Genomic DNA, 15,009 nt, shown 5'->3' on the forward strand with positions numbered 1-15,009 from the left:
TCATTAATGGGATGGGTGAACTTTTACCAGAAACAATAAGTGCCAACTTAGCATCCAAATTCAAATACTGCCCAGTTACCTCAGTTGACGTAGCATGGTCCTTTTCTGCTTTTTGATTGATCAAAGATACAATCTTACTACTGAATATTTGGAACAGTATGTAGTCATTTATGTTTACAATAGTAGAAAAATGTAAAATAAATTGTAAATGATACTTTGGTCCACTAGTATTAATTAAAAGTTAATGCTGTTCAAAAATTCATGACTGTATATTGGTTTTTAAATAAAATATTACGGAGTTTCTGAGTGTGCCCCTCTGCGTGCGATATATCTCAAAGTTGGTCCTGTACATATCCATTGTTTCGCTGCAAGTCACTCACATTGCATCCACTTGTTACCAACAACAATAGCAAAGAAGGAACAAGTCTTGAAACACAGTATGCCTCCCCAGTTTGCAAATTTTTAGAAATTAATCCCAGAAAGGCCCCCTTCCTAACCACTACCAGAAAGTATTCAGAAAATGATATCAGCATTCTAAATGTACTGATTTTTCTCATGGCCAGTGCTCTTCCTCATAATTGATATGCACAGTTTGACTTTGAGATATAATACATGCAGTAACTACCATGTTTTTTTATTATTTGATCATGCATATTTCGACACTTTTCATGCATTTTTAAGCATTTTTCATGCATATTTTACGGTTTTTATTAAGCATCTAATTCGGCCTCTACGGATGAACAATATTCAAGTATGTTTAAACAACAGATGTCATTTTTCTTCTATGTCAGTGTCTTCATTAACAAATGAACACTACTAGTGACTGACAATTCCTTTATCACTTGATTTTTGCTATGTGACCCCTATTTCACAATAACATTGTAACCTCTGTATTATATTCTTCTTTCCTAATCAGAGTAGTTAATTGGGAATGCTCTTGCTGTTTGGAAACTGATTGATAATTCATTTATTTCATTTTATGACCTTGAGGCTAAGCAAGATTATACAACTGTCACCAGAAAGTTTGATTTGTACTACTACTTCCTTTTCTTCATTATTCCTAGTCTTTGTTCTTTACTGTAAAACATTTTAGTGTTAACTTCCTTGCCAGTTGTTGTGAAAACAGTTATTAATTCTGAACCTACTTCTGCTGCATTGTCACCACCATACTGCAGATTGATTGTTTTATGTCAGGCTGGTTTCTCATTGGTTGATCTCCACACAGAACTGCAGCTGTATTTACAGCTTCCCATTGGTCTTCCTGTTGCCTGTAAGCTAGATACCTATCCATGAGTTCTTCCGCAACTGCTATAGTAGTCACATTCTGGCCTCTTCTTCACTCCCATCTTAACATAATCACTGTGCCTGTAATTTGCCACTTGTCTTTTTCTATAGTTCCTTCAACTTGACTGTGAGTTTCTTGCATTTGTAATTGACTGTGAGTTTCTTGCATTTGTAATTGTTGCACATTTAAATGTCCTCACTCGAGGGGTACCAGTTGTAAGGTTAGTTGTCAGTCTGACCATTCCAATGTATATTTTCTGTGGTTATCTTGAACCATCTATGGCAAATGCCATGATGGTTCCTTTGAAGAAAAAAAAAAAAAAAAACAAAAATTCCTGCTTCAATCAAAACTGTGCTCATCTTTAAATACCTTATCATTGATACACTGTTAAACACTATTATTCCTTCCTTCAACCTGCTGCTCATAAAATTCAACAGTTGATTGAAGAATTGAACAGAACCAGTTTGAAAATAGGCCTGAAATCAACTATAATAAAACCAGAACAATGTATGATCAACATTTCAAAAAGAAAATACCACAGATTAACATTGAAGTCATAGAAACTGTTTACAGTTTTGTGTTTTTAGGGTAACTGAAGGCAATGTTTGGATAGGTAGGAAATAATAAACAAATGGAAGAGTAGAAAATGACTGTTAATAGAATTTTGAAAGCTAAGCTTGCAATGTCCTTGAAGCAGAAAGGTTACAGTTTTGTTAAGCCAGACAATGGAAAATCCAGGATGGAATGTAACAGTATCATGAAAAGGATAATTGCTACTCACCATATAGCAGAGATGCTGAGCTGCAGATAGGCAAACACACACACACACACACACACACACACACACACACACACACACACACACACACACACACACACACAGAGAGAGAGAGAGAGAGAGAGAGAGAGAGAGAGAGAGAGAGAGAGAGAGAGGGAGTCTTGCACCTGAAGCCAGACTACGTGCAGCAACACATGATGGGAGTGATGGGAGAGGCAGCTAGTTGGAGATAAGGAGGCAGCTAGGGCTGAGAGGGGGAGGGATAACACGGTAGGGAGGGGTGGGAGATGGTAAAATATGCTGCTAGTGGGAGTATGCAGGGACTAGGTGGAGAAAGAGTGGGGGCATGTAGGTGCTGTCAGGAGGTTAGATGGAGGATGGGGGAGAGAGGGAGGAGGGGCAGAGAGGAAAAGGAGAGAAGTAAAAAGACTGCATGTGTTGGTGGAATAGAGGGCTGTGTAGTACTGGAATGGGAACAAGGAAAGGGCTAGATGGGTAAAAACAATGACTAATGAAAATTGATGCCAAGAGGTTGCAGGAACGTAGGATATATTGCAGGGAGAGTTCCCATCTGCACAGTTCAGAAAAGCTGGTGTTGGCAGGAAGGATCCAGATGGCACAGGCTGTGGACCAGACATTGAAATGAAGAATGTGTGGCATGCTCAGCATGATCCAGTTGTTTCTTGGCCACACCTTGTCAGTGGCCATTCATGTGGGCAGACAGCTTGTTGGTTTTCATGCCCACGTAAAATGCAGCACAGTGCTAGCAGTTTGGCTTGTAGATCAGATGACTGGTTTCACAGATAGCCCTTCCTTTGGTGGGATACGTGATGTTTGTGACTGGACTGGAGTAGGTGGTGGTGGAAGGATGTGTGGGACAGGTCTTGTATCTAGGTCTATTACAAGGATATGAGCCATGAGGCAAGGTGTTGGGAGCAGGGGTCATGTAGGGATGGACAAAGATATTGTGTAGGTTTGGGGGTAGTGTAATGCCACTCTGCGAGGGGTGGGAAGGATAGTGGGCAGGACGTTTCTCATTTCACAGTACAACGAGAGACAGTCAAAACCCAGGCAGAGAATGTAATTCAGTTGCTCCTGTCCTGCCTGGTACTGAGTCACAAGGGGAATGCCCCTTTGTGGCCAGACTGTGGGACTTTGGGAGATGGTGGGTGACTGGAAAGATAAGGCATGGATCTGTTTTAGTATGAGGTTGGGAGGCTAGTTATGGTCTGGAAAGACCTCAGTGAGACCCTCTATACATTTTGAGAGGGACCGCTTGTCACTGCAGATGTGACACCCACAGGTGGCTGCCACTCTCCCTTCTACAATGTCCTCCATATGTTCAGATTCTGCTGATCCTTAGCCCTCATGTACATAGACCCACAAAACCATATCAATCAAGCCCAAACTCCCTTGCAATACCTTCTCTTCATCTATAAAGTTCTCCTATGCAATCCCAAATTCCTGAATCCCATAAAACACACTGAAGCCCTTGCCCTCCAGGAAATAGAAAATCATGCACAATGCCACCTCTAAAAACTCTCCACTCTGCTCACTTCCTACTCCCACCTTGGACTATCACTGCCCACCACCTCTTCGACAACCTCCAAACCTCAATCATGTCCCCTCATAGCAGACAAACCCTGTCTCACACACCTACTACATTTACCCAATCCTCCAAAACTCTCTCCCACTACCTCACAGAATCTAAACAGACATGAAACACAGTCATTAACCTTTCCTCCAAAAGCCTTAGTCCCGCAGAAATATCAGTCCTTTCCAAAGGCCTCACCTTTTGCCTGACTCCCAAATTCAATCATGCAGGACTTGTTAAAGACCTTCTCTCCTTCTCCGGTCCCTACAGTGGAAACACTTTTTCGCCACCAAACCTATCAGTCTGACTCAACCAAAGACCAGTGTTGAACCCTGCCTGACTCATTTCACTCCTCCGTCCAACTGTGATCCACCCCACTGCCCCCCAAATCACCCCCTGTTAGCTTTCCAAAATTTCTTAACCTTGAACCTTGCTTCACCATCTTTCTCTAAATCCCTCAACATGCAAACTGACTGTACATCCATGGAAAGAACTGCAATCCACCCACCTAAAAACTGATTCTGACCTTATAATCCTACCTGCTAACAAAGGCTCCACCACTGTTGTTTTGAACTGCAAGGATTATCTGACAGAAGGACTCCACTAGCTGTCAAATTCAGCCACCTACAAACCCTGCCACAGTGGCCCCATTCCAGAAATCCAGAAGGATCTCCAGTCTCTCCTCAAATCCTTAGCCTCATCCCCAGAGTCCATCTCTCTCCTGATCCCTACCACTCCCCACACTCCTCCCTTCTACATGCTTCCTGAAGTCCACAAACCCAACCACCTGGGATGCCCCATTGCGGTCGGTTTCTGTGCCCCCACTGAGAGAGTCTCTGCTCTCATAGACCAACACCTTCAACCTAGTACCCTCAACCTACCCTCCTACATAAAAGATACCAACCATTTCCTGCTCTGACTCTCCACAGTTCTTGTTCCTTTACTACACGGTGCCCTGCTCATCACTATGTTGCCGCCTTCCTTTACACTAACATCCCTAATGACCGTGGCCTTACCTCTATTGAACACTACCTTCCTAATGCCCAACAGATTCCAAACCGAAAACCTCCTTCCTAGTCGCCATAACTAACTATATCCCCACTCACAATTATTTCTCCTTTGAAGGCATTACCTACAAACAAATCTGGGGTATGGCTATGGGTACCCGCATAACACCATCCTATGCCACCCTATTCATGGGCCATCTAGAGGAATGCTACCTAAACACCCAGAATCCCAAACCCCTCACCTGGTTCAGATTCACTGATGACGTCTTTGTGATCTAGATTGAGAATGAAAATACCCTATCCACATTTCCTAAGAACCTCAACACCTTCTCTCCCATTCATTTCACCCGGTCCTTCTCAACCCGACAAGCCATCTTCCTCATTGTTGACCTCCACCTCAAAGATGGCTACATCAGTACCTCTGTCCATATCGAACCTACCAACCACAAGCAGTACCTCCACTTCGACAACTGCCACCCATTCAATACCAAGAAGTCCCTTCCATGCAGCGTAGCCATGTGGTCCCTCCCAAAATGTACCAAGGTTCTCACTGAAGCCTTTGCAGACTGTAATTACCCTCCCAACCTTGTACCAAAACAGATCTCCCATTCCTCATCTTTCCAGTCACCCAACACCTCCCATAGTCCAGCCACAGAGGGACATTTCCCTCGCAACTCAGTACCGAGGACCGGAGCAACTGAATTACATTCTCCATCAGGGTTTGAACTACCTCTCATCATCCCCTGAAATGAGAAATGTCCTACCCACTATCCTTCCCACCCCTCCCACAGTGGTATTCCACCGCTCCCCAAACCTACACAATATCCTTGTCCATCTCTACACAACCCCTGCTCCCAACCCCTTACCTCATGGCTTGTATCCTTGTAGCAGACCTAGATACAAGACCTGTCCCATACATTCTCATATGACCACCTACTCCAGTCCAGTCACAAACATCACTTATCCCATCAAAGGCAGGGCTACTTGTAAAACCAGTCATATGATCTACAAGCTAAGCTGCTAGCACTGTGCTGCATTCTACGTAGCTGTGACAACCAACAAGCTGTCTGTCCACACGGATGGCCACCAACAAAGTGTGGCTGAAGAACTGGATCACGCTGTTGCTGAGCATGCCACCCAACATGATGTTCTTCATTTAAATGAATGCTTCACAGCCTGTGCCATCTGGATTCTTCTCACCAACACCAGCTTCTCTGAATTGCACAGGTGGGAACTCTTCCTGTAATATATCTTATGTGCCCATAACCCTCCTGGCCTCAACATTCACTAAAGTGCGCGTCATTTATGTTGGTGGTCGAGTTTAGGTTTGTTCTGCGCATCTGACGTCACAAAACACAGTCAGCCAATGAACAGAGAACGACGTTGCCAAATCTCGACTGCAGTGCAGAGCACGGACGAGTGTCTTCAGTTTTAGAAACGTTCAGTCATAAATAAAGTAATAGAACAAAAGCAATGTCTTGATAGCAGACTTTCTTCTATAGAAAGTTTGGAAAAAGCGTTCTTTATACCAATTGCTTCATATTCTATAAAGTAATTAAACCAAACAAGCAATAAGACTCCTAATTCAGGCGATAGCAAGGAAAGGTGTTTGTATCAATCTCACGAACCGCTTTTTCGCAATAAAGGACAGCGGTAATTGTTTATTTTCTATTGTACTTCGACGAAGCATGAGTAATTGATAGTCATACCAACAGGGTTTGTCAGTATTTTGCGTGACGTATTAGAGTCCTCATTGAAATATCTCACCAGACGAGCTGCGGTAGCGTAACGGTTAAGGTGTTGGGCTACTAAGCGAAAGGTTATTTAAAAACAATATCGAAGTGTCTTACTTCACGAATTTTATTCGTTTGAATGCAATTTTTTGAAATTTATAGTGCTTTGTCTCTTCATTAACCCTTCCGCTGCTGCTTTCCCTGCATTCCGCGCTGTGCGCGATTTTGTCATCACTGCACTGCTTGCCTGTGCAGACTGCTTTGACACTCTTATCATTTGATTCCACAAAAACTATTTGGCCCAAAAATTTGATTTTTACACATCTTCTTGACTGATACCTTCCCCCCATAAATGACTTACTTTTGTTTCGATGTTCAACACAGTTATTATGCAGCATTAAATATAGTAAACCATTGCACGAAATTCTGAAGAGTTTGCAGAGGTAAAAGTCCATAGCGTATACTTTCCGTATGGTCGATTTTAGTTGCCACAATCTTGAGAATGAAATGTGGACAAGATACCTAAATTTCATATAAAATTTACTGGATAACAATATCTCATTTAATTTAAGTACTACATAGTTGTCGTATGTAATATTGAGAAATATTCTGTCTTTCGCGACTGTAATAAAAGATTTATTTACACCGGGCGCTGAAGATTGTAATGCATAAAATAGTCTAGAGGATGCCTTTGTCCAACAGCATGCCGTGTATAGCATAATGGTGGTGGTGGTGGTGGTGGTGGTGATGAATACTTGGTTAAATGTTACATGATACTACCTAGTAATGCAGTCGTAATAATCAGTTTCTAATTTTTTATTCTACTGCTGTTTGCTATATTTTAACCAAGCAACCTAAGTATGTGAAATTAAAGAATTGCAAATAGTTTAAGGAGTAAAAGTAAAAACTCACCAAATAGTTAAGCCACATAGTCACTGAGATGTGCGGAAAAAAAAAGACGAAATGCTGCTAGCTTTCATTAGCTTTCTGATGAATTCTTGAAAGGTATACTAGCACTGTAGCTCAAGCTGTTCTGCCAGCTCAGTGTTGTCAGCAAGAACCATATAGCCATAAACATGTATGTGTATCATGACTTCGAAGAAGACTTCATCTGAAAACTAGCAACACTCTCAGTCTTGTTTACGTGATTCAGCACCTCAACAATTTGTTGAGTTATTACCTTTACTCCTTAATATATTTATATTTTGCCAAAGGCTTTTCAGTATAAGATTAAAGTTTTGTTCATTTGTGTGGTAGAATTTTTTTATACTTCCCGGTGAGTTATTGTATCTCTTATAGGTGTCTTGATAGTCATAATTCTGTTTCAGCTCCCCTGGACGCAGTACATTTTACCAAGATGAACTGTTAAGTGCAGTTGGGATGTCTGTGGGAAATCTACCAGAATATCAGAAGGAAAGATTCCAGGATTTTGCACTATTTAAAGAAGATGTGAATATCAAACCTGAGGTTTGTGTTACTTGCTGCCAATGTATTAACAGGGCAAAATTATAACTTCATATTATTTAGACTGATACTTGATCCTGACAGTCTGGTTATACTCTTCACCAAAAGGACAACCTGAGTAGTGCTAGGACTGAAGGTGGCATCCTTCACTGTTCACTATTTTGTCACATAAATCTCTTCTCAGTTCTCCCATGCTGTGACTTAAATGTGCATAGTGTGTTGTGGGGCTCTGCAACCACATGCCCCTGAAGTAGTGCTGATAAGCTGTTCATAGCAAATGGAATCATCCTGCATCACTGATCTACCCATATACTCTCCCGCATTTACAGATACTGTTCAGTAGGAAGCAACTGACAATTTTTACTCCAAGCAATTGACGATTTTTACTCCAGTGACCATATTTTGATTTGGATACACCTGACAGATCAAGTGATACTGCAAAAGAAGCCACGTAACAACAGAGTTAACTATATACTGGAAAAGTGGCTGTTGGTGACAAAGTGGCAGCATCCAGTATTGACTGAATCCAATAACAAAAGTTATTGCCTGTACTTATGGTACATTCATTTCACAGTCTTCAGGCCATCTGTGAAGATATTCTAGTGCAAGCAGAGTGATTTCATATGCTCCCTACTAGTATGTGTAACTATCAACTGTTTGCACAGGTGGAAAGTAGACATATTAGCAGCGAGAGTAAAATAATAATATTTCATCAGCTTGTGGAGTTTATTAAGTCTACAATCAGTTTCACTGAAATACATGAGGTCATGAAGAGTATAGCCAATACACAAGAGAGGTTTGCCAATATCTGATATTCGTACTGGGCAAGATGCAATTTCTTTTTCAACAATAAAAAAGAATGCAACTACCCCTTCTCTATGTGCGAGTTGGAGTCTGTACTGTTTGTGACCCTAGATGCTTCCCCAGTGTATCACATACAATGCGAAGATTTATTGTTTCCTTTCATCAATGATTCTGCCATTTCCTGTTCCTCTTTTAGCTGTAAAAATGTGGGTTATTTGTATTAATGGAGAATTTATGAGTTTGAGGAATAGGATGTGCTCTGTAGTTATAATTTTTCTTTGGGGAAACTTATGTAACTAAATTTCATTGTTGCATTATTCTATTCACTTGAACTTCTATCACTTTTCAGATTCTGTTGAAATATCTGGATTTCACTGTTCTAGGTGCTTCAAGTTCTTTGGTCCCTTAACAAATATGAAGTAGAAGATATTATGTCATATTTTGTTAAGAAATCTCTAGCTGTCTCAAAATGGAATGAAGAACTCAATAGTTCTGTGTATGGAATTCATGATATTATCTTGGACTACTTAAAATTTGGGCTAACAAAGGAAAAGAAAAAGGTAAGAAAATATTTTTTTATGAGTGCATTCCTCATTGTAGAAAACCTGAAGATAAAAAGTTCAACTATAAAACAAAATTAAGATTTTTACATTTAACTCTTGGCTTTCATGTGAACTAAAGCACTATAAATAGCCCAGAAAAACTGAAAGTCTTACCACAATCATTCATAACAAAACTAAACTGATCATAAGCCATCTGTGCAGTATCATTCCAGAACTGAGATATCAAAATAAGCATTTCCTGGAAGGCACTGCAAACAACTTTTACTATGACCTTTCCACTATTGTGCACTTGTACTGCCCCATGCAGAAATGAAGGAGAACTTCAGCAATAGTTGTGGGGGCAATTATAGTCATTGCTCAGTGACCTGACAGATATTTCAGTTAAGCTGCTGTGTTATCAAATTTAGAATACTGATTACTTGGCCTGATATACAAAATCCACAGTAGAATACATATCATTGGTCTTTTCTTATCTCTTGTGATTCATCCAGAATCTTTGTTTGTCCTTGTACCATCAATTTGACTTCCTACATGTCATATAAACCACAATGTTATTTTAATTATGGACTCAGTTACTGTTGTGTCACTGCTCAGAGATAGGAATGGACAGTCCTAAAGCAGCAAATAATAATGACACAGTATTAACTAAAATATATTTGTTTTGTGAGGCACTTAACTTACAAGGAGGGTGCAGCCTGTGAGTGGTTTGTTACATCAATCATAATGTCCAGGTCACTGATAACTGTTCAGTAATATGCAGAATCTTTCTGTGTGGAATAGACGGACTGTACACAGTCCACCGCAGCTTGTTGATAACTCTGTAGCACACTTGATAATCTCTATAATAATCAGACTTAAAGGTGAACACAAACTGGCTGCTCAGCTCTGCGGACAAAAATAAATACTTGCCGACAGTGGCAACGCACTGACTATTCCTTGAAGGTGTGGCTGTAGGTCTTGTCTTGGTTGGTGTCTCTGGCAACCAGCGACTTTCCTCCTGGTGGTGTCAGTGGTCGTACCAACTGTGAGACTTGCGCTTCAATATATCAATGACACCACATCTCTCTCCCCCCTCCCCCCCCCCCCCTTCACACCGTTTTTTGTGTACTGCTGGTTCATGGACAGACAGCAGAGAAAGGTCTGATTTCAGACATGTAAGGTGGGACAAGATCTCTACCTGTGGCCGATAGCAGATCCCTGTCCATACCTGGGTATACACCTTGACAGTAGCTGTGACTACCAGCTGAAAGATCAACCACAGCGTACACTTTTGTGTTCAGGGATGCTGCTACTGTGGGTGGGTCAACAACAACAGCTGCATGATCCCTTTGGATATCCTGGTGGATGCCCACAGGTGGGACATTTGAAGACATTACCTCAGGCTGTGGGACCGGCGGCGACACTGGAGATGGTTGGTCCACAGCGGTCTTCGCTGGTGCCTCGACAAGAGGTGATGACCAAGCTGGATGAAGAGTTGGGGATGAAGCTGTGGATATCTGCAGAGCAGTGGGTTTGTGAGCAAAAATTCTGTAGCAGAATCATGAATCCAAGAATGCTGCAACTGGTTGTGATTACACTGGTGCAGCCTCAGTGGACCTTGAATGGTATATGACAATCCACCAGAAATGTCTTTCATGACATCCTGCTCCCAATGCCTGCCTTTCCCAAACACTCAGATGCTGTCCTGGGGCTGGAATCTTGTAGGGCATGGTGGAATGAATGGCTTCCAAGGCAGCTACAGGAGATGCAGAAGTGTATGATGACACTGGCCATATAAGAGTTCTGCCAACAGCTTTCTGTCATGAGACAAGGAGTGGTAGGATGACAAAAATTTCTTTAAGGCCTGATACCATGTGTGGGCTGAATGCAGCTTGCCCATTTGCATCTTGAACATGCATACAATACATTTGAATTCGCCGTTTGACTGTGGTTGAAATGGCGCCATAGTGATATGCTGGATGCTGTTGTCATTGCAAAATTGTACAAAGTCAGCCAACGTAAATTGTAGTCCATTGTCAGAAATAATTACCTCTGGTAATCCTCCAATACAAATAATGGAGGTGATAGCTGACACTGTACTGGTGGTTGTAGTGGAATTTGTTGGGTCTACAAAGAGAAACGTGCTATAAGAATCTACCACCAGCAACCATCATGTATTCCAAAAAGGTCCCACAAAAACCACATGTAGCCATTGCCATGGCCCCTTTGGTCATGGACACTCAAAAAACCATTGCAGTGGAGCAGATTTGTGTCCTGCAAAAGCAGTGCAATGGGAGGTCATCTGTTCAATTTGGGTGCTATGTCCAGGCTGAGCTAGCTGCTTGTTGCATACCACTCCCCAACAACCCTGATGCAGTGATTTCAACACTTCCCACTGGAGGCATGTGCCAGGGGATGGTGGATTTCTTTTAAGCTGCAAGGTCACCAATTTCGAACATATTGCAAGAGCACTTGAAGAGCTGGTACTCAGGTGGATTCCTGTGACATAGGATGGTAGGTAGTCTACTAGAAACCTGTAAAGGGTGTCATGACCCTGCGAGTCAATCTGGAAGCATGAATCCTCATATGAATCAAATACACAATCTGTATCAACTGGTAACCATGGTAGCAAGTCAGTGTTTGAATCTTGAACTGTGGGCCAATAAACAATTCATACTGGAAGTTCGACAACAGCAGAACCCAACATTGTAATTTTTGTGCTGTCCACGGTGGGAAAGGCTTGGCAGGCTGAACGAAGGCACCAGTGGCTTGTGATCAGTGATGAAAGAGAAACATGACTCAAACAAATACTGGTGAAATTTTGTGACCCCAGAAGTAGTAAAGAGCACCTCCTTTTCCATCTAGCTGTAATTATTCTAAGCATTGTTTAAAGTTTTGAAAGCAAAGGCAATGGGCCTGTCAAAAGAACCACTGGGGAGAGCACTGCTCCAATCGTGTTGGATGATGCATCAACTTCTAAGACAATAGGCTTGTCTGGGTCAAAGTGGACCAAACAACGAACACTGAGGAGAGTGTCCATAAGTTGCTGAAATTCGTCCTGAGGATCTTTGAATCGCATGACAGGAACAACTTTTCAGTGCAGCTGGTGCAATGGAGCTGCAATTTGTGCTGCTTGAGGAATAAACTTGATGCAATACATCAGTTTGCCCATGATCACTTTAAGTTACTAGGTGCTGGCAAATCCCCGATCGCCAGAGAGTGTGATTGTGCCTGATGGATGCCCTATGCATTAACTACATGATCCTGGTGTTCAGTTTCTATATTGAAAAATGCGCCCTTCACTTTATTGCACTTTAAGCCCATTTCAAAAAGAACTTGGAACAAACACTCTGAAGTTGACTGAATATTCTGCTGGTGTGCATCCAGACAGTACAATGTCATATAAATAGATTTCACATGAAGAAATCTTAACTGTTAACTGCTCCAAAAATCTAGCAGAAGCTGATGCATTGCCAAATGGGAGGCAATGGAACTGGTATAAACCCAAGTGCACATTACTGAGTGAGGTGGTGCAGTGGTTATCACACAGGACTTGCATTCAGAAGGACAACAGTTCATATCCACGTTTGGCCATCCAGATTTAGGTTTTCAGTGATTTCCCTAAATGGCTCCGGACAAATCCTGGGATGGTTCCTCTGAAAGGGCATTTCTGCTTTCATTCCCCATCCTTAACACAATCCGATCTTGTGCTCCATCTCTAATGACCTCAATGTCAATAGGACATTAAACCCCATCTTTATTCCTTCCCTCCTTCCAAGTGCACATTATACATGAAGAACTGTTAGGACTGCATATTCAGGAGTAAGTGCAAGTATGGTATGCCTCTTGCAAGTCAGTTTTGGAGAAGAAGTGATCCTGTCCCAAACTGGTCCTTCAGTTTGTCGGACTGAGGCATCCCTGTGTGTGGGTTTACTGAAGATTTAAGGTGTGCAAATACCCGTAAACCACCTGACACCTTTTTAATAACTAACGGGGAATGCCCAATGACTTTCTGAAATCGGGTCAGTAACACGACTGTCATGCTATCATCTCAGTTCTTGAGCAACCTGACATGAATGGCAAGTTGCACATTATCTTTTGAAGTTACGTTTACCTTGAAGTCTTTAGCTTGTTACCGAACGTCTTGAAATAGATTTCTTTAATTTGCACACAATTCATTAACACAGTCGGCACAATAACATTGGTGTCCATTGTCCAGAATATCCATATCAAACAAATCAATTGAGTCCAGACCAGAAATGTGTGGGCTGTCCTGCGAACACAAGACAAGAAATTACTCAGTTTCAGTAACATTACAAAGTGTTGCAGGCAGGCTGCCCATGCCCAGTACTGGAATATTCTGACAGAGGGGCATTAGGCTGCAGTAGCCATGGGTATCTAAAAATTAATAAGTTTTTATGTTCAGAAACATTATGGAATCATCTGTAATTGTAGTTTCACAGAAAGATGTGACACGTGCAAATGCACATATAGTTCATTTTTCTGGCATTGAATCACTTGTGAATGTTTCTCTTTATTTGAAGGGTGAGCCACTGATTGTGTCTCCTGCACTGGTTCAGCTGATACTACATTTACTTCTGTTGAGGAACATTGTCAACTAGAGTCTGACTGTCGCCTAGCATTGTGGTTTTTCAAATAAACTGTTTTAATGTGTCTACACTTGCCAAAGGAAAAGCACTTTGCCTCCGTGCACTGTTTATGGTCGTATTCTGTGAAGCACTGCGGGCACAACATCCTTGTATTAGACTGCAAATGGGCACGTGCACAGCGTGACTGACTGTTTTTAACACTTGGCTTTGTCTGCCACTTGATTCCTGACTGAATAGAGAATTGAGTGCATGTAGAACTTTGAACTGCAGAAATGCCTGGAGCCTCTAAATCTACCTCTGGTACATCTACATTGTTCTGAGACTCAATGATAGAAAGCACAGTTTCTAAATCAGGATTCGGTATCTTCAAAATAGCAGAGTGTATACTCACATCTGATACATCTTGGGTAACTGCACCATGGAGCATGATGTAAATATAGCACAGTCCATATGAACACTATTTGCAGTGTCTGATAAGACCTTCTTGATCCATGACCCATTGTTTATTTGTCTGAGGAGGTTGCTCCCTGAACCTAAAAAACTTGTCTCTGTAAGCTGCTTCATGCACCTTAGTGCAAAGTACTCACCTAACTTTTGAAGTAACAACTCATAATCAGCATCCTCTGGCCACAAGTCCAGAAACAGCTTTTTACACAACCGAAACACTTCAGAACCCACATTAGAAAGGAAATAAGCTTTGTGCCTGCTATGCCATAGGCAGAGAAATGTGCTTCAAATTTGAGCCCAACAGCCGGCCCAGTCCTCTTGCTAGCCATGAAATTCTCAGAATTTGGGTGCAGATGTAGTTTGTTGAGGTGCAGCTGTTGTTGCTGCTCTGCAGCAGTTGCTGAATCTATTGCCCCTGTTTGTGAACCACATGTGTCAGAAGAAGTACTTGTGGTGGCAAAGACATGATAATTCAGTAAACCAATGATGTCTCCCTTGTTGGCGGAAGAACATAGCACTGTAGGTTCAAAATCCTAATCGCCATGGATGAGTCACTGCTTGGAGATAGGAACAGACAGTCCAAAAATAGTAAATAATGGTGACACAATCTTAACTAAAATATATTTATTCTGCAAGACACTTAAACTGTGAGGAGGGTGCAGCCGTGAGTGGGTCATTACAGCAATACACTGTTCAGAAGTTATAGTGTACAGGTCACTGACAACTGTCCAATACTATGCAGAGT

At 41.7% G+C, this 15,009-nt stretch overlaps 1 protein-coding gene across 1 annotated transcript in view; it reads left to right on the forward strand.

Annotated features, from left to right (window-relative positions):
- Window positions 1-15,009, forward strand: part of LOC124723222 (apoptotic protease-activating factor 1) — a 282,007-nt gene that overhangs the window by 76,763 nt on the left and 190,235 nt on the right. The window contains exons 7-8 of the mRNA XM_047248407.1: window positions 7,726-7,864; window positions 9,049-9,225. Coding sequence (XP_047104363.1) covers window positions 7,726-7,864; window positions 9,049-9,225 — 316 coding nt within the window. The remainder of the gene's footprint in view (window positions 1-7,725; window positions 7,865-9,048; window positions 9,226-15,009) is intronic.

Source organism: Schistocerca piceifrons, chromosome X (genome assembly GCF_021461385.2).
Source record: "Schistocerca piceifrons isolate TAMUIC-IGC-003096 chromosome X, iqSchPice1.1, whole genome shotgun sequence".
Taxonomy (NCBI): Eukaryota; Metazoa; Arthropoda; class Insecta; order Orthoptera; family Acrididae; genus Schistocerca; species Schistocerca piceifrons.